General features: G+C 40.0%; 1 protein-coding gene across 13 annotated transcripts; it reads left to right on the forward strand.

Annotated features, from left to right (window-relative positions):
- LOC133570879 (tubulin monoglycylase TTLL3-like) lies at positions 1-25,356 on the forward strand. Of its 13 annotated transcripts, none has more exons than XM_061923649.1 (14): positions 1-141; positions 3,941-3,992; positions 6,851-7,122; positions 7,279-7,388; positions 7,470-7,620; positions 7,707-7,762; positions 12,627-12,755; positions 12,823-12,937; positions 13,026-13,139; positions 15,854-16,007; positions 19,060-19,208; positions 19,294-19,537; positions 19,614-20,049; positions 22,725-25,356. In XM_061923649.1, the coding sequence occupies exons 3-14, from the start codon at positions 7,086-7,088 to the stop codon at positions 23,538-23,540; spliced, it is 2,511 nt and encodes an 836-aa protein (XP_061779633.1). In that variant the 5' UTR covers positions 1-141; positions 3,941-3,992; positions 6,851-7,085; the 3' UTR covers positions 23,541-25,356. The 13 variants fall into 13 exon arrangements, with proteins under 13 accessions (XP_061779633.1, XP_061779639.1, XP_061779640.1 ...); XM_061923655.1 differs by having other exon boundaries at positions 6,851-6,991; XM_061923656.1 differs by having other exon boundaries at positions 6,851-6,991; positions 7,333-7,388.

Raw genomic sequence — 25,356 nt, forward strand, 5'->3', positions numbered from 1 at the left:
GTTCAAATAACACTGCACGTGTTTTCTCATTGTGCAGGTCGCAGTTGTCATGGTAAACATTCTGCGGGAGCTTGCAAGGTTGTCATGGTTACAGTCTGTAAGGAGGGCAGCAGGACTGAGGATTCCCATTGGATAAGTGATGTGAGTGTCTATGTTGTGTATTAATGATTATTGTTGTGTGTGACTGCTAGGTGCTTTTAAATTAGCTTATTTTGCACGACAGCCTGAGTCAGCTAAATCCAGATTTGGATGACCTGATTTACACGCTTAAACAGATGCGACTGACACTAATGTGCTTAATTCCTTTATACCTGCGGACATGCACTTCCATGCCCGCAGGTATAAATGCACGCTTCCATGCTGGCTTTTTGTATCTTCAATTGCTCTTTTTTTGGGATTATTTTAGTTGTGTTATTGTGGATTGGAATAGACTTCTGAGTATTTAGGTTTTCAACTTTAGCTCTTCGGCTATTAAAATGATACAGAATGCTGTGCATGCATTTTAAACATTTTGTTATGTTGCAGATTTATTCCAAAATGGAATAAATGCTTTTTTTGTCCTCAAAATTCTACAGACAATACCCCATAAGGGTTTTTTAATTTTGAAAATCCATCCATTCTTTTTCTACCGCCTTTCCCTTTTGGGGTCGCAGCGGGTGGACTGGAGCCTATCTCAGCTGCATTCGGGCGGAAGGCGGGGTACACCCTGGACAAGTCTCCACCTCATTGCAGGGCCAACACAGATAGACAGACAACATTCACACTCACATTCACACACTAGGGCCAATTTAGTGTTGCCAATCAGCCTATCCCCAGGTGCATGTCTTTGGAGGTGGGAGGAAGCCGGAGTACCCAGAGGGAACCCACGCAGTCACGGGGAGAACATACAAACTCCACACAAAGACCCCGAGCCCGGGGATTGAACTCAGGACCTTCGTATTGTGAGGCACATGCACTAACCCCTGTTTCACCGGGCTACCCAATTTTGAAAATGTATAAAAAATATAACAAATAAACCACATGTTGATGCACCTTCCTCAGCAATTACAGCCTCAAGTATTTTTGAATACGATGCCAGAAGCTTGGCACACCTTTGGGCAGTTTTTCCCATTCCTCCTTGCCTACTCGTCTTTGCAGAACCTCTCAAGCTCCATCAGATTGGATGGGAAGCGTTTGTTTTCATCCAGGTACATTGCTGCATTCATCTTTCCCTCTATCCTGACTAGTCTCTCAGTTCTTGCCGCTGAAAAACATCCCCACAGCATGATGCTGCTACCACCATGCTTCACTGTAGGGATGGTATTGGCCTGGTGATGAGCGGTGTTTCCGTCTGGCCACTCTACCATACCGGCCTGATATGTGCATTGCTGCAGTTGTCCTTCTGGAAGGTTCTTCTTCCATGCTGTAGCTCTGATAAAATGACCATCGGGTTCTTGGTCACCTCCCTGACTAGACTCAGAAGAATGCAGCGATGCACAAGAGACATCCTGGATGAAAACGAACACTTACCATCCAACCTGATGGAGCCTGAGAGGTGCTGCAAAGAGGAATGAGGGAAATTGCCCAAAGATAGGTGTGCCAAGCTTGTGGCATCGTATTCAAAAACACTTGAGACTGTAATTGCTGCCAAAGGTGCATCAGCAATGTACTGAGCAAAGGCGGTGAATACTTATGTACATGTGTTTTTTTGTTTGTTTTTAAAACAATTTGCTAAATAAAAAAACCACAACTTTTCGGGGTATTTTGGGTAGAATTTTGAGGATAAAAATTGATGTGTTCCATTCTGGGTAAAGGCAGTAACATAACAAAATGTGGAAAATGGAAGCGCTAATACTTACCCAATGCACTGTACATCTAATTGTACGACACAACTACTGTGGCCAATAAAACCCATGAAAAGTACATTTAGAAAAAAAACATTTACAAACCCCGTTTCCATATGAGTTGGGAAATATAAACGGAATACAATGATTTGCAAATCCTTTTCAACCCATATTCAATTGAATGCACTACAAAGACAAGATATTTGATGTTCAAACTCATAAACTTTATTTTGTTTTTGCAAATAATAATTAACTTAGAATTTCAGGGCTGCAACACGTGCCAAAGTAGTTGGGAAAGGGCATGTTCACCACTGTGTTACATCACCTTTTCTTTTAACAACACTCAATAAACGATTGGGAACTGAGGAAGCTAATTGTTGAAGCTTTGAAAGTGGAATTCTTTCCCATTCTTGTTTTATGTAGAGCTTAAGCCGTTCAACAGTCCGGGGTCTCAGCTGTCGTATTTTACGCTTCATAATGCGCCACACATTTTTGATGGGAGACAGGTCTGGACTGCAGGAGGGCCAGGAAAGTACCCGCACTCTTTTTTTACGAAGCCACGCTGTTAAAACACGTGCTGAATGTGGCTTAGCATTGTCTTGCTGAAATAAGCAGGGGCGTCCATGAAAAAGACGGCGCTTAGATGGCAGCATATGTTGTTCCAAAACCTGTATGTACCTTTCAGCATTAATGGTGCCTTCACAGATGTGTAAGTTACCCATGCCTTGGGCATTAATGCACCCCCATACCATCACAGATGCTGGCTTTTGAACTTTGCGTCGAAAACAGTCTGGATGGTTCGCCCCTTTGGTCCGGATGACACGATGTCGAATATTTCCAAAAACAATTTGAAATGTGGACTCGTCAGACCACAGAACACTTTTCCACTTTGCATGAGTCCATCTTCGATGATCTCAGGCCCAGAGAAGCCGGCGGCGTTTCTGGATGTTGTTGATAAATGGCTTTCGCTTTGCATAATAGAGCTTTAACTTGCACTTACAGATGTAGCGACAAACTGTATTTAGTGACAATGATTTTCTGAAGTGTTCCTGAGCCCATGTGGTGATATCCTTTAGAGATTGATGTCGGTTTTTGATACAGTGCCGTCTGAGGGATCGAAGGTCACGGTCATTCAATGTTGGTTTCCGGCCATGCCGCTTACGTGGAGTGATTTCTCCAGATTCTCTGAACCTTTTGATGATATTATGGGCCGTAGATGTTGAAATCCCTACATTTCTTGCAATTGCACTTTGAGAAACGTTGTTCTTAAACTGTGACTATTTGCTCACGCAGTTGTGGACAAAGGGGTGTACCTCGCCCCATTCTTTCTTGTGAAAGACTGAGCATTTTTTGGGAACCCACCTGTTCCCAATTAGCCTGCACACCTGTGGGATGTTCCAAATAAGTGTTTGATGAGCATTCCTCAACTTTATCAGTATTTATTGCCACCTTTCCTAACTTCTTTGTCACACGTTGCTGGCATCAAATTCTAAAGTTAATGATTATTTGCACAAAAAAAAAGTTTATCAGTTTGAACATCAAATATGTTGTCTTTGTAGCATATTCAACTGAATATGGGTTGAAAATGATTTGCAAATCATTGTATTCCGTTTATATTTACATCTAACACAATTTCCCAACTCATATGGAAACGGGGTTTGTATATAAATCACACAATTTAGTTAAACTTGTCATTTGTACTTTAAGTAACAATTATTTTGCTTTTTTTTAAAAATTCTGCCCCTGGCAGAACGCCCGCTTCATGTAAGAAAATGGCATTGGGCACAATTGTGGGTCAAATTATTGTGTACATTATTGATTTTTAGAATTGTTGATTGTACATTGTACATAAGGGGGCGATTACCACACAAATATTGTACATCTGGCAACAATGCTGGTTCAACAGTCCTTGAGTTTTAGCATACTGACCAGGGTGTGTGCAGAGCTGAAACGCACGTAAGACACACTCCAAAAAATTGCTTAAATTGTACAGGGATATAAATAGAACAACTAATTATACCCCTATTTCAGTCCAAACAAACTGTCCACCTCTGTTCCCTGTCAGAGAGCCTTTCAATTAATTTTTTAAAAGTACATTTGTTGACTTTTGTTCCCAGAAAACAAAACAAAGGAAGTTTTGAGGATAGACCTTGTGTGCAATAATGGCAGGTAAGAGTGAACACACATGCACGCATTCATGGCGTATATTCCGACATTCTGCATACCTTGGTTTTTGTTGGTAATCTGTTCCACAAAGTCAGACGAAAACCAAATTGTACGAAAACTGAAGACATTTTCACAATAAGAAATCATAAAAAATCTGATTATTCTGTTCCGGACACCAATAAATATGAACACAAACGTCACATTGGATGCAGAGACAGCAGAGGATGTACAGGTTGGAAGGTCATTTAAATAGGTACCAGGCTGAATAAATCAATACGGCAACTTGAGACATTAACATAACAGCGAGGCAGGCGGCACTGGTAGATAAACCCTCCTGATTAACAGTCAGGGACAGGTGAGGAGAATAACGCTCAGAAGGAGGGGTCAATGTTACGTGCGGTGGAGAAGGAGACGGCACTGAGACAGGGACGTCGCTTAGCCTTACACTGCAAAAACTGAAATCTAAGTAAAATTAAAAATCTCAAATAAGGGTGATATTTGCTTATTTTCTGTCTGATAAGATAATTCTTCTCACTAAGCCGATTTTATGTTAGAGTGTTTTACTTGTTTTAAGGGTTTTGGTCCTAAATTATCTCAGTAAGATATTATAGCTGAGATTTTATGACCTATAGAGTAAAACATGCTTGAAACTAGAATATCAACTGTTGCAAAGCTGTGTCATCAACACTCACAAGTAGGGATGTCCGATAAAGGCTTTTTGCCGATATCCGATATTCCGATATTGTCCTACTCTTTAATTACCTATATCAACCGATATATGCAGTCGTGGAATTAACACATTATTATGCCTAATTTGGACGACCAGGTATGGTGAAGATAAGGTACTTTTTAAAAAAAATCAAAAAAATAAGATAAATAAATTAAAAACATTTTCTTGAATAAAAAAGAAAGTAAAACAATATAAAAACAGTTACATAGAAACTAGTAATTAATGAAAATGAGTAAAATTAACTGTTAAAGGTTAGTACTATTAGTGGACCAGCAGCACGCACAATCATGTGTGCTTACGGACTGTATCCCTTGCAGACTGTATTGATATATATTGATATATAATGTAGGAACCAGAATATTAATAACAGAAAGAAACAACCCTTTTGTGCGAATGAGTGTGGATGGGGGAGGGAGGTTTTTTGAGTTGGTGCACTAATTGTAAGTGTATCTTGTGTTTTTTATGTTGATTTAATTACAAAAAAAACAAAAAAACAAAACAAACGATACCGATAATAAAAAAAACGGTACCGATAATTTCCGATATTATATTTTAACGCATTTATCGGACATCCCTACTCACAAGTATAAAACTACTTTTTTAAAGTAATCATTTCTTATTTCAAGCATGACTTTGACACACTTGTGTCTCATATTAAAACAGATGACAGACAAATGGACTTTGCTGTTTTATTTTCAATGAAACAATAGAAAATACGTACTCATATTGTAGTACAGTTGTTATTAGTGAGAATATACTTATTTTAACGTATTTTTGGGTTAATTGAGGTCAGCTAATTTTACTTGTTTTGGAAAGTCTTGACAAGCCAAATTTTCTTGTTCTATTGGCAGATACTTTTGCTTAGTTCAAATAAAATACCCCTAATTTTTGTAATTTTTTTTTAACACTGACTTTTTGCAGTGTATGCGTGCTTATTAAAAATGTAGAATGACGTGTGCAAGTCATCCAAATACGTGAGGTGTGACTGTGAAGCAATTATATGTTGAGTGTTACCGGGAGGTGTTGAAGGTGCGTGTTGAGGAAGGTGCGGAAGTCCGTGGGCAAGCAAGAGATCAAGGGCAGGAGTCCGTGTACAGGCGAGAGGTCGAGATCCAGGAAGGCAGCAAGAAGACAGGAGGGAATCCGGGGAGACGAGACACACCGCTCGACTCCAGGGAACAAAGAGGAGCTGTAGGGTGACGACACAGGACACGAAGGGGAAAACACAGAGCAAGGAAGCACGTAGGCGAGGAGAGCTAGAGGCGTGTAGGGCTTACTGTACGAGACAAGTAGCTACGCTCTGGCACTGGAACGCAGAGGGTAGCCAAATCATACTTGCCAACATTGAGACCTCCGATTTCGGGAGGTGGGGGGTGGAGGGTGGGGGGTGTGGTCGGGGGTGGGGGCGTGGTTAAGAGGGGAGGAGTATATTGACAGCTAGAATTCACCAAGTCAAGTATTTCATATATATATATATATATATATATATATATATATATATATATATATATATATATATATATATATATATACATATATATATATATATATATATATATATATATATATATATATGTATATATATGTATATATATATATATATATATATATATATATATATATATATACATATATATATATATATATGTATATATATCTACATCCTGAAAATATGCAAACAAAACTGTGTTTAGATAATTGATACTTCAAACTTGCATAAATAAATCTTAAGGAATAAAACATAACTTGGCTTCTGAGAGCTTCAAAATGTAATGAATAAAATGCTAAAGTTGTTGATAAACAAGCAATTATTTTAATAATTAAATATGGTCATTTTAAATTAATTATTATGATCATTTAAAATCAATTATTTCAAATATGTTTTTTTTTAATTCTATGGCTGGATGTAATAAGGAGTCAGAAAAAATACAAATAAAAATACAATTAATTTTGATGTTTTTAGCAAAATATAGTAAAAATGTATTTAGTTTTTTTGTTGTTTTTTTAATTAATAAATATATTTATTTTTAGGTAAGATAAACATAATAATACAATTTGTCTCTAGTCTGGATGATTTAGTTCTTGTCACCCTGTTGTCCTCCCGTCGTGAAAAAAGGCTGTCCTCACTCAGGTCCGCATGGAGCTGGAGGGGGCGTGGCCTCCAGCTCCGGCTGAAAATCGGGAGATTTTCGGGAGAATGTTTGTCCCGGGAGGTTTTCGGGAGAGGCGCTGAATTTCGGGAGTCTCCTGGAAAATTCGGAAGGGTTGGCAAGTATGAGCCAAATGGATGCCACCTTCAGCTCTTTCTTGAATTGAGTAGTGTTTCTCACCTTCTTTATCAATGTACTGACGCCTGCAAGTCCCCCATGATGGCTCATTTTGCAGTCAAGACTGAGTCAACAGGTGGGATTCTCAGTTTGGGGACTCGCGGAATGTATACGTTTAATGTTTGACCCTATTAAACCCTACTAAAACCGTATCTAACGAAAAGTGTGGCGTAACCAAAACCGAGCTACAGTACGAGTGTAAATTAAAATACTTGAGTGATATTTCTCCCAGCTGTGGTTCCTGTAGAGGGGAAGGTGCGTGGCAATATTACTCCTACTCGTCCAGTTTCCAGGTCTGGAAGGGCAAAAAAAGCCAAAGCCTTGGTGGAGAAAGCTATCAAGGTGATTACAAATGCAAATAACACCTGCGGGAATATTCTTCACTAACCCCCATGCCTTCTTCTTTACTCCTCTGGTTGTCAGATGCAGAAAATCTTCACGGTGCTGGGGCGCTACCCTGCGGTCCGTACCGCCTTACGGGCCAGAGGGTGGGTGGAGCGTTATCTGCCCAACGATAAGGAGAAGGAAGGAGATGATGGAAGTGCTGGAGCAGATAATGTTGCAGTGATAAAAGGTCAGCATGAGCACTTACAGGATGTGATGAAAAAGTGCCATACTTTACAGTGCTGCTTATGAATTATGCATGGCATCTCTTTTCAGACAGAGGAGATGAAGGTGGGGATGAGGAGAACCTTGATGACATGTACGGCCTTTTGGTAAGATCATGTTCATGTTTGCTAACATGCTGGCCCTCCTAAACTCAACATAGATTGTTCAATAGTGTCATGTCTGTGTAATCATGTTTTGTTTTAGTCATGTTTTGTTTAGTTTAGTTATTGGACTCTTTAGTTTCTGGCTTTTCACTCCCTTGTCTTGTTTCCATGGTTACCCATTAGTTTCACCTGTTGCACGTTTGGACTCATTGTGCACTCTTGTTTTGTCACCATAGCAACCATTAGTTTTCACCTGTCACGTCACGCACCTGTTTCACATTTTGAGTCACGCACCTGTTTTTGCAAATCATGTCTGTAGTATTCAAGTTCATTGTTTTCAGTTTGTCTTTCTGGCGACATCATACCCCTGACTAGTGATGGGTCCAGCAACACCGATGCATCGGCGCATGCGTGGAGCTCATAGAGCAAAACCCTGTGTCGGTGCGCGTAACGCTTTTAGAAAGTCACGTGACCGATCATGAGCTGTTTTGGTCACGTGACCGATACGCGAACTGTGTCGCACTCCCGCCTCCTCTGTGCCCTGTGAGCGGGTCTTTTCTACAGCCGGAGAAATAATAGCTAAGAGAAATCGTCTAAAATTTAATACGTTGGAAAAACTGGTTTTTTTTTAAAAATAAAGATGTGTAAAAAAATAAATAAAAATAAAAATTCCCAGTCCACAGGCATCCTTCTCACACGTTCTCTTAGTTTTCCATGTTATGATACATGTTCACATTATTTATTGACTGTATCTAAAAAAGATAAAAATATATTTTTATTTAAATGAAAATATGAAATAATCCTAAATGAAATACAATGGCTTGGTTTATATTATTGTATATACTAGGTCATAAAATCAGTGTCAGTTGAGTCGGTCCATAGGTTGCCTGTAGGAATTTTTAATGTCCAGCAAATGTCAGTATTTAGTGACACAGTATCGACACAGTATCAATACAGTTTTGCTATGTGTCGAAACATTTCATGACGCCTCATCTACCCATCACTACCCCTGAGACACTCTCCACACACCTTTATGACCCTTGCTGCGCTTTTTCATGCCGTTTTCTCATCCAAGTAAGTTTTCTTTATTCATGCCATAGTTTGCAAGTTTTGTTTAATTGTTCATAGTTTCTGCCGTTGAGCAAGTTTTGTGTTTATAGTCAAGTTTTGTACTTCCGCGCGCCTTTTGTTTGCCTTTTTTTTTGTAGTTATAGTGTTAAAATAAATCATGTACTCCCCTTCACGCCACGTATGGTCCAAATATTTTGCACCTCGGGAGAATAAACCACGCCATAGTCCAAGTCATGACAAATAGGAAATCATGTAAAACAAAGAGACGTAACCACTAATTCGGGGGTCAGCAACCCGCGGCTCTTTAGTGCCACCCTAGCGGCTCCCTGGAGCATTCTTTAAAAAGGATTAAAAATGGAAAAAAAAAATTTTTTAGTATGTTTTTTTTTTTTGAGGACAAACATGACACAAACCTGTTAAAAAGCCCACTGTTGAATATGTTTGTGTATATGCTTCACTGATGAGAGTATTTGGTGAACGCCGTTTTGTCCTACTAATTTCGGCGGTTCTTGAACTCACCATAGTGTGGACTGTGACGCAACAGTTTGTTCACAGGTAAAATCTTCCACTCCTTCTTTGTCTCATTTTGTCCACCAACAGTTTCATGCTGTGCGTGAATGCACAAAGGTGCGCTTTGTTGACTTGTTAGACTTAGACTTAGACTTCCTTTTATTGTCATTCAAATTTGAACTTTACAGTACAGATTAGAACGGAATTTTGTTGCATTAGCTCGTTGTAGTGCAGGATAAAAGAGCAATAAGTTGCAGATATAAATAAATAGATTACTGTACAGATAAATATATTGCCCTTTTGCGTATGCATCCACATTTATGGATGCATGTTATATTGTCTTTTAGCGAGTTAATCCAATTTGGGGGGATTTTGATGCGTTTAAGAGTCTTATGGTCTGAGGGAAGAAGCTGTTAGAGAACCTGGAGGTTCTGCTACGGAGGCTGCGGAATCTCTTTCTAGAGTCCAGCAGTGAAAACAGTCCTTGGTAGGGGTGGGAGGAGTCTCTACAGATTTTCTGAGCCTTGGTCAGGCAGCGGCTTTTTGCAATTTCCCGGATAGATTGTTGGAGTACTAATCAGACTTATTTGGTCAGTGCATGACTGCAGGCTAATCGATGCTAACATGCTATTTAGGCTAGCTGTATGTACATATTGCATCATTATGCCCCGTTTGTAGATATATTTGAGCTCATTTAATATCCTTTACTTTTATCTTCTTTGTATATAATTTAGTTTTGCATATCTCATGACACATAGATAGTACTTTGTTGATACATTATCTGTATGTAAAATTGGCTGCATTTCAGAGAGGTGTTTGTGTGCCATGTTGTTCCAGACCACAGCAAACATTACCTAGCTTGCCAAAGATTTGTAATAAATCTATTCAAAGAAGACAGCCTGCCGTTTCCTTTAACTTGAACACACACATCTATACCTTTGGCCATTGTAAGACAGTCATTTCCAGGAGATATCTCACCTTCTGAGATGTTTTACGAATGTTTTCCAATGTAAAAATGTGTAGAATAAATATTACATTTCAACATTTCTGTCGACAAAGATTTGCTTCAGCCTGCGAAACAGTCATTTTGATAGTAGGCTATTATAGCTAATATAGACACTTACACCATGTGTTGCCTTCATTATAAGACGTATATATGGCTTTTCATTTATTGCGGCTCCAGACAGATTAGTTTTTTGTAATTTTGGTCCAATATGGCTCTTTCAACGTTTTGGGTTGCCGACCCCTGCACTAACTAAATAAAGCTAAAATAAAGTAAAAGTACTCGCCCTGACAAAGTCGATGCAGTGTTTGCGGAGAAAAACAGCGATACCTTTGTTTGTTGTCCATTTTTACAGGTCCAATGTATATTGTTATTAAGACATTTAATAGAGAATGATTGTTGTTTTACTGCATGCAGAAAATGTTACGAAATACATATAAAGGAGGAATGGAATTTAACATCACTTTGCATTTATATTGATGACTCTTTGGCAAAGATGGCGGTGAGCAGAGAGAAAGGAGGAGAGCCACGCGGCAGCAGCTTTGTACTTTGAGGTTAAATTCTTGAGATCAATAGTGTTTCTCACTATCTCTATTCAAATGATGGCACTCACAACTTTATTGGGCCTCATCGCAAGTTCATTTTGCTGTTGTAGTCAATAGAAAAGACTGAGTCGTCAACGCATGGGATTCTGCGGAATGACAGGCGGGAAAGGGGATCAGTTTGTTTTGTGATATGTTTGGACGAATGAAAACTGAGGAAGTGTTATTGTAGCAAAATTATTTGCAAACGTGTATCTCAGTCTGTGCGTTTGTAATCAATTGTGCACTAATGTGTGTGGCTATATCTCAGGGTTTAAGTTGTCTGTCCGTATTATGATTTGTCTGTGGGTAAAAAAAATATGTACACAGTACACACACATTGTACTACACATAAGATTATGCACACACAACTCTTTCACGGCAGAAATGTAGCAAAAAGTCAACTAAAAAGACAGCCAATCGAGGTTTCCTGCTTCACACAAATCATTTCACACAAGCACTTACATTGAAATAAGGACAAACAGATCTTTTTTTTCACCCACAGGCAATCATAATAAGGACAGATAACTTAAAACACATTCATTAGTACAGAGACACGTGCATTGGATTACACGGATTAATATTGTAGTAAATAATTTTGCACAAGCAGCTCGTGTGGCTGTGCGATAGTACGTTGTGTGAACCTCACTTTCCAATGCCTTAAGAGATGCACTAGACCAGTGTTTTTCAACCTTTTTTGAGCCAGGGCACATTTTTTGCGTTGAAAAAATCCGGAGGCACACCACCAGCAGAAATCACTAAAAAACGAAACTCAGTTGACAGTAAAAAGTCGTTGTCGCAATTGTTGGATATGACTTTAAACCATAACCAAGCATGCATCACTATAGCTCTTGTCTCAAAGTAGGTGTACTGTCACCACCTGTCACATCACGCCGTGACTTATTTTGAGTTTTTTGCTGTTTTCCTGTGTGTAGTGTTTTAGTTCTTGTCTTGCGCTCCTATTTTGATGGCTTTTCCTCTTTTTTTTGTATTTTCCTGTAGCAGTTTCATGTCTTCCTTTGAGCGATATTTCCCGCATCTACTTTGTTTTAGCAATCAAGAATATTTCAGTTGTTTTTATCCTTCTTTGTGGAGACATTGTTGATTGTCATGTCATGTTCGGATGTACATTGTGGACGCCGTCTTTGCTCCGCAGTAAGTCTTTGCTGTCGTCCAGCATTCTGTTTCTGTTTACCTTGTTCAGTTTTAGTTTCGTTCTGCATAGCCATCCCTAAGCTTCAATGCCTTTTCTTAGGGGCACTCACCTTTTGTTTATTTTTGGTTTAAGCATTAGACACCTTTTTACCTGCACCCTGCCTCCCGCTGTTTCCGACATCTTCAAAGCAATTAGTTACCGGCTGCCACCTACTGATATGGAAGAGTATTACACAGTTACTCTGCCGAGCTCTAGACAGCACAGACACTCAACAACAACACCCAAATAGGTGAATTTACATCATCTCCCACGGCACACCAGACTGTATCTCATGGTGCCGCGGCACAGTTGTTGAAAAACACTGCACTAGACAATGAGTTAGGCTTTCGTCTTATTTGCTAGCACTGCTTAACTTCCCTCTCCTTCAGTGAGGATTTGTGGTCGCAGGTTTGAGCCAATGGGGGAATGGCGCCCAAGTCCAAGCCCAATACACCCTGCTGTTGACTAAATAAATGTAGGAATTTCCTTGCGACATCTTTTTTGCAGTCTCGCCTAGTTCGAAATGAAAAGGCGTATTTCTACTGGACCACACGCCATGACTCCATTGACCATCGCACCTTACGACAAGACCAAATGACCAATCACTACGCTAATACTGGAACCTTCACTACCAAGGTCTCGTCTCAGTCATTTCAACAAAGTCACTTTGTCGGAGGAGTGACGTCATTTCTTGTTGTTTCAGGTGGGGCTCTGTGTGAACCTCCGCAACCTCAAGTGGTTTGACGCCGCCGATCCCGACACCTTTTTCCCGAGATGTTACAGGCTCGGGGCGCACGATGAGAGGCACGCGTTCATAGGTCTGCTTCAACACTTGTCCAGCCCAAACATGAACACACCTTCATCGTAGACCTTTTCTTGAACTTTTGTCCTGGGTGGGGCAAATAGAGGACTTCAGGAGGACAGCATGCAGCAGTCTTCTGAAACACGTGGTGGAGACGAGCATGAGGACAAAAGGAGCACAAGAGGAGAAGGGCAAATCTGAAGGCAGCGCCTCTCAAGGTAAAAATCAACAGCAAATTCAATTTGCAGAATTGCCATGTTTTGTTTGCATTAAGAATCATCACTTTTACACAATTCAACATGTCTGGAAAGGAGTAGGAAGAAGCCAAACCTATTTAATTATGCTTAATGATGTCATGATCCATTAGGTTTAATTCGGTATATCCTTAGTCAGGGTTTTTCCTGGCTCAAATTGAGGCAGAGGGGGTACAATTCTGACCAATTTTAACACCATTTTTTTTTTCAATTTACAGTAATATGCTGTACAGAACACCATAACATTTACTGTAATTTTTATTAATTTAATGGGTAGTTTGCTGAAAAATCACAAGTCTAGCAGATATTTAAGTATTTATTTTTATTTAGACAACATTTTTTTGGAAAGTATGATAATATACTGTAAGATTTGTTGCAATGATGGATACTATTAAAGTTTAAAAGGCATGCAATTTCAGGAAGTACATATATTTTTTCTGTCAAAATGAAAAAAATACATTACATTTAGTGCAGTGGTTCTTAACCTGGGTTCGATCGAACCCTAAGGGTTCGGTGAGTTGGCCTCAGGGGTTCGGCGGAGGTCAAAACACACCCGACTCATCGTGTAAATACAAACTTCTCCCTATTGGCGTATTACGGATATGGCAACAGCTGACTGGTTTGCAGGTGTGTAATTTGTTGTGAGTTTATGCACTGTGTTGGTTTTGTTGTTTGAACAAGGTGATGTTCATGCACGGTTCATTTTGTGCACCAGTAAAAAAACATGGTAACACTTTAGTATGGGGAACTTATTCACTATTAATTAGTTGCTTATTAACATGCAAATTAGTAACATATTGGCTCTTAACTAGTCATTTTTAAGTACTTATTAAAGCCTTATTCGGCATGGCCTTATTATAACCCTAACCCTCTAACCCTGTCCCTAACCCTCTAACCCTGACCCTAACCCTAACCAAATAACTCTTAAGTGTCATGACTTGAACTTTGGCGTGGTTTGTTCTCCCGAGGTGCAAAAGATTTGGACCAGATGTGGCGTGAAGGGGAGTACATGATTTATTTTAACACTATAACTACAAAAAAAAAAGAAGCAAACAAAAGGCGCGCACAAGGGCGGAAGTACAAAACTTGACTATAAACACAAAACTTGCACAACGGCAGAAACTATGAACAATGAAACAACTTGCAAACTATGGCATGAATAAAGAAAACTTACTTGGACATGGCATGAAGTGCGCAGAGGTAAACAGAGTGTGACAGGGGTATGATGTCACCAGAAAGACAAACTGAAAACAATGAACTTAAATACTACAGACATGATTAGTGAAAACAGGTGCGTGACTCAAAACGTGAAACAGGTGCGTGACGTGACAGGTGAAAACTAATGGTTGCTATGGTGACAAACAAGAGTGCAAAATGAGTCCAAACGTGGAACAGGTGAAACTAAAGGGTAACCATGGAAACAAGACAAGGGAGTGAAAAACCATAAACTAAAGAGTCCAATAACTAAACAAACTAAAACATGACTAAAACAAAACATGATTACATAGACATGACACTAAGTTAAGTCTTTATTACTTAGAATATGTTCCCCATACTAAAGTGTTACCAAAAACATACAACTTTGTCTTGAATTTGAAAAAAAATAAAATTTTATTTTTCACTAAAGGGTTCGGTGAATGCGCATATGAAACTGGTGGGGTTCGGTACCTCCAACAAGGTTAAGAACCACTGATTTAGTGAGAAAATATTAAGTACTTTATTGACATATCATTTCCAGGTTTTGGCGGGCCAGATAAAATGAAGTCGCGGGTCAGATTTTGAGTTTGACACCTGTGACCTAAGCGCTTGCAAAAGAGAATGATGGGCTCATAGCTTGTGAGGTGGGGCCACCTTTGCTTGAGACACTCATAGATGATTTTGAAGCAGCCTTCAAGCGCTCTGTGGACAAAAATTTCCACATGTCACCACCATGAATTATTACATTTTAACTGCCTGTTCTGTTACCGTACATTAATTTCTCTGCTCTGTTTCACCTGGACTCTTGACTTTCCTCCTCGCAAGATCGCTTTTTAAAGTAGTGACTGATTTTGCCTGCCAAAAAACATAAACGTTACTCTGACGTGGAGGAAACTTTTTTTTTTAAATAAACATGACATGCTTGTAATGCTTTCTTGGGGTAACTCCTTTTATTTGACCTTGTACCAGTCAATCTGTACCGTTATGAAACTACCTGAATCATATGCAAACTTCTAATAAATTCTTCAATCGATCTATTATAATTAGTCAGAAAAGGTTGTAAAAGAAGCCAACACTACTAGCTGTGTTCACTTACCAGAGACAATGTTCACAGCACAGTCTGGAGTGTTCTGTAGGAGTCCAGTGATCCCTCCGTATCATGCTCCATATGGCAGAAATCCACTTGTTACGGCGGTCAACGTTATGCACCAAGTAGCGTGAAAAAACACGATTCGATCTCAGCCAGAAGCTTTGTATTCACTGGGGTTTGTTTGTCTCCACGTTTGTTACTTAGCAACATAGTTCAAAAATGTGTTGGCATATATTGATTAAACTTTTAAGGAAATGTTAGAAATTGGATAAAGAACAAGTGATAAGATCTTGAGGATGATCCGGAGCACTGTCTTAAAGGATTTTTTACGCCTGGGAGATAGGGCCTGGAGGATGTCTTTTAGTTTAGCTTCTGTTGTTTCTTCTCACAGTCAGCGCAGGAGTGATCAGTACCGCCTTGCATCGATGTCAGGAGTTTCTGAACATTTTAGCACACAATGACATCGACGTGGCCGGCAAGACTCTCGCCTCGGTGGAGGAAAAGCAGTGGAACCACTTTCTCCAAAACTACTACATGGTTGTGCAGTGAGTATATTATCACACAAGATTAATCCCTGTTTAACAAATAGCAGTCACAACAATTACCATTATTAATTTGAGTGTTTTTGTGTTATTTTGCAACGGACAGGTACACTTTACCTTTGTTTGATGTGATGAGATGTTTTTGACAGCTACAAGTTTATGAACTTTGCAAATTTTCATTGTAACCATAGGCTGAAAAAAAATCTGGATTTTACGGTAAAAAGACTGGCAGCTCAGTCACCAGAATTTTTAATGTAGAATTAGTGATTTTTACTCCGAATGACTGAGAATTCAAAAAAGGATACCACTGGGGGTTTTTTTCGGTAATATTTTGGTGATTGAGCTGCCTTTTTTTTTTTTACTGTAAAATCAATGGTAATTTTTACAGTGCATTACTGTAACTTAACTTACTGTAAAATTCGACTGACTCAGCTGCCATTTGTTTTACTGTAAAACCTGCTTTTTTTTTCTTTTTTTTTTTACAGTGTTGTACATTACTCTTTAACTGCATTGACAGCAGTATATGTGATTTTTTTTTTTTAAACAACTCTTTTTTTTTAACTGCATTGACAACAGTATAAGTGATTTAAAAAAACAAAAAAAAACTAAAAAGTGACATTTCACAGATTGGCACATCCCAGGGGACTCGAATCACTTCTGACCCCAAAGACCAACCAAGAACAACACTGCAAAAACTGAATTTAAAGAAATTATTGTCAGGAATAAATATTTAAAGTACCAGTAGAGTGGAACAACAAGTTGACTTATATGCTTAATTGTGTTCTATTGTATTTATTAAGCCATATCCAATTGTGTTTACAATCCGCAAAGTATGTGAAAATACCGTCTAAACATCACAAAATGCCACGAATTCAGTTTGAATATTCCGCTCCAAATACCTTCGGCTATTTCCGGAGATTGACGTCACTGAATGTACTCTGACCATGTTATCATATCAGTCATACTGGAGATGTGCAAAGATTAGAGAAAGATGTGCTGTCTATTATTCACAATCCCCGTATAAGACATGTACACATATGTTTTGGTTTTTTATGCATTTTAAGTCGGAAATAAATAAATACATAAAACGTCCGCTAGCAATGGAGTCTACAGAGGCTCATCACTGCGCCCACAAAACTCTCTAAATATCCATCCAAAACTCACAAACAATACTCTATTTACATCTCGTGACCTGAATATTAACCAAATATTAGACATGTTATTGTAAGCGCTAAAATCGACAAAGTATTTTTTGGCATGGTAAATCGAGAGCTAAACATAGTTGATGCTGCACTTTAATGTAATTATAAAATGAAACTGAGGATGACAGTAATGCAACATATATGAATGCAAACTGTGGTAAACTGTAAAGAAGAAGAAGCTCATGCAGCACTGCAGCATCGATGTCTTGTTCTGCTCCGGCGTCATCACGTCTCAGATAAAGTTATTCTTGATCAGGGGTCACCAACCTTTTTGAAACCAAGAGCTACTTCTTGGGTACTGATTAATGCGAAGGGCTACCAGTTTGATACACACTTAAATAAATTGCAAGAAATAGCCAATTTGCTCAATTTACCTTTAATTCTATGTTATTATTAATAATTAATGATATTTATCTTTTACGGAAGATCTTTTGTAGAGAATAAATGATGATAAAACACTTAATTGAACGGTTTAAAAGAGGAGAAAACACGAAAAAAATGAAAATTAAATTTTGAAACATAGTTTATCTTCAATTTCGACTCTTTAAAATTCAAAATTCAACCGAAAAAAAGAAGAGAAAATCTAGCTAATTTGAATCTTTTTGAAAAATTAAAAGAATTTATGGAACATCATTAGTAATTGTTCCTGATTAATATTAATTTTAGAATTTTGATGACATGTTTTAAATAGGTTAAAATCCAATCTGCACTTGTTTAGCAATGATTCATTGTTATTATTATTATTTTAAAAAAAAATAAAATGAAATGGGACGAAATGAAATGCTCCCCAGGACGATGGCTTTTAACCATTTTTTTTCTTCATTTTACATTTTATATTAAATGTCTTGGTTTTTCCTCCCTCTGAAAATCATATGAAATGTTTAACAAGCCATCCTATAATAATACAACAGCTATTAATGTAACAATACAATAAAACAAATATATTTAATTATGTTTTTTTCATTATTTTAACATTAGGCTAATGTATATTACTTTGTATAGATTCTACTAGAGTGATGTGGGCATTTTCTATATGAACAAGTCCAAGGACCGCAAGCAAGGTCGCAGAGAAAATGCGGACTGGATTTTGAGTGATGTGGGCATTTTCTGTATGAACAAGTGGAATGGATTGGATACCGACACTACCTTAAAGTACCAGATTGTCACACACACTAGGTGTGGTGAAATTTGTCCTCTGCATTTGACCCATCCCCTTGTTCACCGCCTGGGAGGTGAGGGGAGCAGTGGGCAGCAGCGGTGTCGCGCCCGGGAATCATTTTTGGTGATTTATGCAATGAAGTGAGGGGAAACTGAGTGAATAATGACAAGTTATATGATTATTTATTTAAACTCATATTCGGGCCACTTTATAATGAATATGTTTGTAAAAAAAATAAAATTAATAAATAAATAAATAAATAAATATAACACCAAATTATTTAGGGGGGGGCTTAAGAATATTTTAGGGGGGCTTGAGCCCCCCTAAAATAGGCCTAACAACGCCAATGCTTATTAATAAACAATTTACTTTCAAAATGACCTTTTGTCAGAGCATCTCCCTGCTGGAAAACATTGAGTAAAAAGACAGCGCCCTCTGCTGGATCTATGGCTACAGCACTCTTTTTCTGCCTGCACATAGCGCCATAAAACCATTTAGTCATTTAATTTACCATTGAAAAAAGTAATTATTCACAATTTAAAGTAGAGAAAAAATTAGCGCGGGTTTGGTTCTCTTTTTTGTTTGTCCCAAAATGGTGGCTGAAATGTGAGGGGTGTGCTCAGCTTTTTGAGACACTGTAGAAATGAGTCCGTATTGCATGATGATATTGATACTTTGATATTTGTGTTAAAAGCAAAGGTGCATCCATCAGAGGCAGCGCAGAGTTTGTGGGCCGCTGCCAGGCCATGTTGGTCCAAATGCAGGAAGTTTGTCCACAGCTGGATGTCGATGGCGTTAATAATATTTGGATAATCAAACCAGGAGCAATGTCAAGAGGGCGAGGTGAATTATATACAGTTATCATCTAACCATAGTACGTGCTGGCTCAAAGTTCTGATCCTGTCGCCATGATGTGATCACCATGCAGGTATCGTTTGCATGAATCGTCTGGAGGACATTTTAGCGCTGGTGGAATCAGACCGAACTGTGGTGAAAGATAGCAAGTGGGTGGTTCAGAAATACCTTGAGCGCCCTCTGCTGGTCAACAACACCAAGTTTGATGTGCGTCAGTGGTTCCTTGTCACCGACTGGAATCCGCTGACCGTCTGGTTCTACAAGGAGTGCTACCTGCGCTTCTCCACTCAGCCCTACTCCACAAAAAAACTTGATAGGTGTGGGAGACACAAAAATGTAATAAGGATTAAACTGCTGTTTAAAATGAATCATCATCTCTGTTGTCCTGCCTAGCTCGGTCCACTTGTGCAACAACGCCATCCAGAAGCATTTTCAGCCATCACGCGAGCGCCACCCGAGCGTGCCCAAGGATAATATGTGGTCCTGCTCTGACTTTAGGAACTTTCTGCAGCAGCAGGGTCGCGAGGCCAAGTGGGAGACGCTGGTGGTCCCGGGCATGCAGCAAGCTGTGGTCCACACCTTGCAGACAGCCCAGGACAAGGTGGAGCATCGCAGGTCAAGCTTTGAGTTATACGGTGCCGACTTTATGTTGGGCAACGATCTGAGGCCTTGGCTTCTTGAGGTCAACGCCAGCCCCACCATGGCCTGCACCAGTGTCGTGACGGCTCGCCTCTGCCCGGCCGTACAGCTGGATACACTAAGGGTGGTGCTGGACAGACGAAACAACCCTGGCGCCTTCACAGGAGGATTTCATTTGATCTACAAACAGGTGAACACATGTTATACATACACCTAAAAGGCTGACCAGCAAATCCCCTGGTGTTGTTGGAAAGTTGTTTTACTGGAGTTTTTACTTTAAAGGCCTCACTTTACCGAATACAGGATGTGTTATGGCACTGTAGCCTCAGTCTTCCTGACCGAACACAGCCAAAATATTGTGTACAAGTCAGCCTTTTAATGGCATCTAGAAAACAGCACTACGTACCTTATGCACTCCACACCTGAATGCGGCCAACATCCCTCAGCAATGCTTATTCGTTCTTGGGTGGACGGCTGTAACTGGCAGGAAATTGCCACTGTCCCCTATTGCCAAACACTTTATTCACAGCTGTTTGGATATCTAAGTCAGTGTATTCTTAGATCATTAAATCAATCACAACTGGACTATTTCACATTGTCTTAGAAGATGTTTTCCCTCTCCAAGCAGGATTCATCAGTACTCACAGACATAAAAAAAGACTGACCTAGTGTGAGCGCCTTGTGCCGGGTCAAAAGTATGTATCTTCCAGTGACGTGCGGTGAGGTTCATGGCTGGTGAGGCACTGACTTCATCACAGTCAGATTTACAAACATATGAACCCTAAAGAGTATCTTATTTACCATTTGATTGGCAGCAGTTAACTGGTTATGTTTAAAAGCTCATACCAGCATTCTTCCCTGCTTGGCACTCAGCATCAAGGGTTGGAATTGGGGGTTAAATCACCAAAAATGATTCCCGGGCGCGGCGCCGCTGCTGCCCACACCTCCCAGGGGGTGATCAAGGGATGGGTCAAATGCAGAGGACAAATTTCATTACACCTAGTGTGTGTGACAATCATTGGTACTTTAACTTAACTTTAAACTTTACACATACAAACTGTAGCACACAAAAAAGCACATTTAATAAAAAAAACTTTATTATGGTCTTACCTTTACTTATAAATGAAGTCCATGCGCCGCTGTCGTGCTGGATTAATGCACCCCGCCGTAAAATGCACCCCCTGACGGGAGTGTTATATCAACTAAAGCCCTCATTTAAACTTTCCACGTGCAAGATTTATTTTTTCAAAAAAGTGTAACCGAGGGTTTATAAATGTCGCCTATACTGTATGAAACTACAAAATAACAAACACAGAGGTTCCAGTTTACACGAGGACCACTTTATTTACCTTCTTTCAAAAACCTCCGCTCCACTCCAACGTGTCATCACTTCCGCTCTTAGCGCCTTCAAAACAAGAGCTCAAGGCATATACTGTATAACAGCGCATAACAGGAACTTAACATCACAAAGAGGAAAGCCCATAAAAATAGGTTACAAAAGTTATTTAATAAGAAGCCAAAAAGTGCAAAAACAATAATGTTCGTGTTGGAGGAGTTGTGAATTAGGTACACCTGCAGTCTGCAGGTGTACCTAATGTTGTGGCCCTGCAGTCATTCACAACTCCTCCAACACGAACATTATTGTTTTTGCACTTTTTGGCTTCTTATGAAATAACTTTTTTAAACAGATTCAATCTTGCACGTGGAAAGTTGGGCTTTAGTTGATATAACACTCCCGGTTGCATTCTATGGCGGGGGTGCAGGAGGCGGGATTACTGCGAGCCTCAGCCAGTGTGTCTTTTGCAGCTGTTTTATGATCGCTCAGCACAAGAAATACGTTACACACATACAGTTGTTGACAAAATACACTGTACATTATATACCTCAGCTAACTAAACTATGGAAATGTATAATATAGTTCATATAGCAATACGGTCTCACTGCACAGCAGGCCAGCAGTTAGCCGAGTCCTCAATCCATGGTGAGGCACAACGCAGTGTGCCTCACCATGTGTGAACAGTGTGAACAGTGTGAACAGCAGTGTGAACAGCAGCAGCAGTGTGAACAGCAGCCTCAACTGGCTGCTGTTCACCGCACCGTCTCTTGTCAGTATTTGAACGGCAAATGTGAAAATTCAGCGATTTTAAATAAAAATAATCTAAAACTGGTGAAGTTAAATGGAAAATAACTTTATAGTATAATCACTGGATACATATAACAATTTAATACATTTTTTTTCTTTTTACATTTTTTTTCTTTCCATGATGGCAGGTGAGGCCCCGCCTCACCTGCCTCTAGTGACTGCATGTCACTGGTATCTTCTACAAGAAGGGGTTTTACCCGACAAGAACGGTTTCACTATTGTAGCTCAATAACAACAGCTGTCACCCTTTAACGAGGGCGTTTCCACCCTAACGACTGTTGTTGTGCTGGCGGAAGTCTCTATATTTTGCATCTTACCAACTGTTTTTGCACCACAATAAAGCCAAACTATTCTTGCGGAGGAATGCTGCCTTCTGTAGAGGATAAATACTTTGGATGCGGCACCAGGCACTCAGAGAACTGTCCAATATAAGTCTCGCCTAATTGCGATTGATTCAATGCTCTGAGAATTAATCACAGTATGGTTCTGTGATTAATGACAGAACCATACACAAACTGCAAAAATCATCTAACACCACCCGTTCTCCTTTTTTCTCTGGGGTTTGTCATAAGTAAATCGGCTTCTGCAATGTCGACAACTGCCTATGTCAGTCAAGATAAAGCGGCTTGACTCTGTACTGTAGACACCTCTCAGTTCAATGTAGTGATTTCATGCTGTGAATAAGTGTATTTAATGCATTTGTGCTTTCTCACCCCTGTCAGCCTGCAGTAGAACCTCCACAGTTTATTGGAGTAAACTTGTTTGTGGAAGGAACACACATAAGGAAACCTATAATTCGCAGACCAAGAGTTGCTTTTGTAAAGCCTCCATTGAGCCAGTCCGAGCAGCGCGATGCAACAAGGAAACACCAAGCCAAGTCCCGTGACCCGTCGCAAGAACGAGAGTCTTTGCAAGACCAAAGGCAATCGGCGCAGACCTCTCCAAGGAGAGAAGAGCAAGAAAGGACCATTGTCTTCAATGTAAATGTGGTGTCTGACCAACATGTGGTGGAGAACCACACTGAACCCAAGAAAAAATCCCCATCTTCGGTTGTGGCTGACAGTGGCAGCAAAGCCCCACCTGCCCCACCGGCCTCACGAGTCCCACCAGCGCCACGAGTCCCACCAGCGCCACGAGTCCCACGAGCTCCAAGAGCACCACGAGCCCCACCAACTCTAAAAGCCCCACGAGCCCCACCAGTCCCACCAGCCCCACTAACCCAGGAGATCTTGTCTTCCCACACCAACTACCCTCGCAGTATCATTCCTGTATATAAGACTCCATTAAAACTAACCTATGGAGCGCACCTGTGGAAGTCCTTCCTTCCCAGGACTTTTTCTGAGCCTTACTACAAGCCCTTGATGCGGGTTGATTCTTTCAGCCGGCATCAGCTCGCCACGCTGCGGCTCAGAAGCATGCCAAAAGATGAGTTGACGGCCTATCGAAACCCTTCTAAGGATTCCTTTCAAATTGAGTCGAGTTATAGATTCCACAAGCAGCGTTTTTTACAAACAATGTCCAAGCATTGTGCAGGGTAGTCTACAACAATAATAAATAGGTTAATTGTCTAAAGTCGGACTGATACCCAGACAAGATCCAAAGCGGTCCAACAAAAGAACTGTACACCAAATTCTGCTCGGACAAAGATAGTGTAGTAAAGCTCAGTTCTGATTGACGATGGTAGAGCGGTATTACTGGAAGTTCAACAGAATGGAGAGAATAGGCTACGTATTTCAATAGAATACACATAATTACAATTATTTGGGTCGAATGGTATGTTCTAACTAACGTAGGATCAAACTCCAAGCCGTACTGGTAAAAACTATTTAGAGGTTCTTGAGAGGATGGTCCGCTAGATAGTTGAACGTAAGATTCAGTAGGAACAGTGTGGTTTGTGAAACTGTGGACCAACTATACTCGTCAGGGCCTTTGAGGGAACATAAGAGTTTGTCCAACCAGTCTACATGTGTTTTATGGACTTGGAGAAAGCATTTGACAGTGTACCCCGAGGAATCCTGAAGGGTGTATTCTGGGAGATTCGGATCGCCTGTTTTGGGCAATTCACTTTCTGTTTGACCAATGCGCTTGGTCTGCATTACGGGCAATAAGTCAGTCTCATTTGTGAGGGTTTTCGCTTTGTCACATGTCACTTTGTATTGACACAATTTCTAAGTCCTGCCAGGGTGTTGATGATATCCGGTTTGGTGGCTGCAGGATTGGGTCTGTTTTTGAGGATAATGTGGTCCTGCTGGCGCTATCAGGCCATGACCTTCATCTCTCACTGGATTTAATTTTAGCAGAGTGAATGAGCTTGGAATCATCACCAATGAATGAGGTCCTCACCCTTTACTAGTCACTTTACATTTTTACCCTCACCTGTGGTCAGTAGTTTTGGGAAGTGATCAAAAGGACAAAATTGCAGGTGCCAGTGGCAGAGTTTCTTCCGTAAAGGTGGCTTTGAAAAAGCTCTGTCATCCGGAAGGTACTCGGAGTAATGCCCCTGCTCCTCATGAGAAGAGAAGCCAAATAAGGTGGGACGGGCATCGGGTCAGGGAGCCTCCCGAAGGGTTCAGGGAACATCCAATCAGCAGGAGACTTTGGTAAAGACTCAGACTGGCCTGAAAAATTTGGGTTTCTCTGTTCAAGCCGCAACCCAACACTAGATAAGCGAAAGAAGATGGATACATTATTATTATAATCAAAAGGAAACCAAGCTGTTAAAAAACTGAAAATCACCCATCCTTTTTATTTTTAAACATCTTGTTTTGTGACATTTGCACACAGCAGAAGAAACAGACCCATTGTGCACAGCGGCATAAACAAAATGACCCAACCTTTTTACTGTTCTAAAAATCCTATCTTGAGACTATTGCACATAGCGACTGTTGGTGTCATCCCAGGATGCAGAGAAGGTACTGTAGGCAAAGTGCAAATGGGTGTGTCTTTATTAGGTATCATGACAGGTCTAGCAGGAACTCAGAAAGCAACGGAACGTTGTGGCATACAGAAGATAATGAACCAGTACTGAAAAAGGTACCAAGGTGGAACTAAATAGAACTAATTAATCGAGGTACAGGTGTGCTGGCAGGACAAGGAACAGAAAGTGAAGGTGCTGCAAAACAAACAGGAAATACTGACAAAACAAAAGCATCAGCACAGAAAATGACACCAAACACAAGAAAATAACGAACAAAGTCAAAATTGTCATGTGGAATCATGACATTGTTTACGTCTATCATAATCCAGCGCAACTGTGTGACACTTGTGTTGTTTCCAGCTAGAATATACACATTCACCACATCAACATTCACATTTAGTAATTTTTCTGGTGGTTTTTTCCCTCTACTAATTAAA

This window comes from Nerophis lumbriciformis, linkage group LG28 (assembly GCF_033978685.3).
Source record: "Nerophis lumbriciformis linkage group LG28, RoL_Nlum_v2.1, whole genome shotgun sequence".
In the NCBI taxonomy this organism is placed as follows: domain Eukaryota; kingdom Metazoa; phylum Chordata; class Actinopteri; order Syngnathiformes; family Syngnathidae; genus Nerophis; species Nerophis lumbriciformis.

Bases quoted from the DNA above. Each gene is read 5' to 3' on its own strand.
- LOC133570879 (XM_061923646.1), top strand. The intron at 13,140-15,853 runs GTAAAAATCAAC...TTCTTCTCACAG, and splicing joins TGAAGGCAGCGCCTCTCAAG to TCAGCGCAGGAGTGATCAGT. The intron at 19,538-19,613 runs GTGTGGGAGACA...TGTCCTGCCTAG, and splicing joins TCCACAAAAAAACTTGATAG to CTCGGTCCACTTGTGCAACA.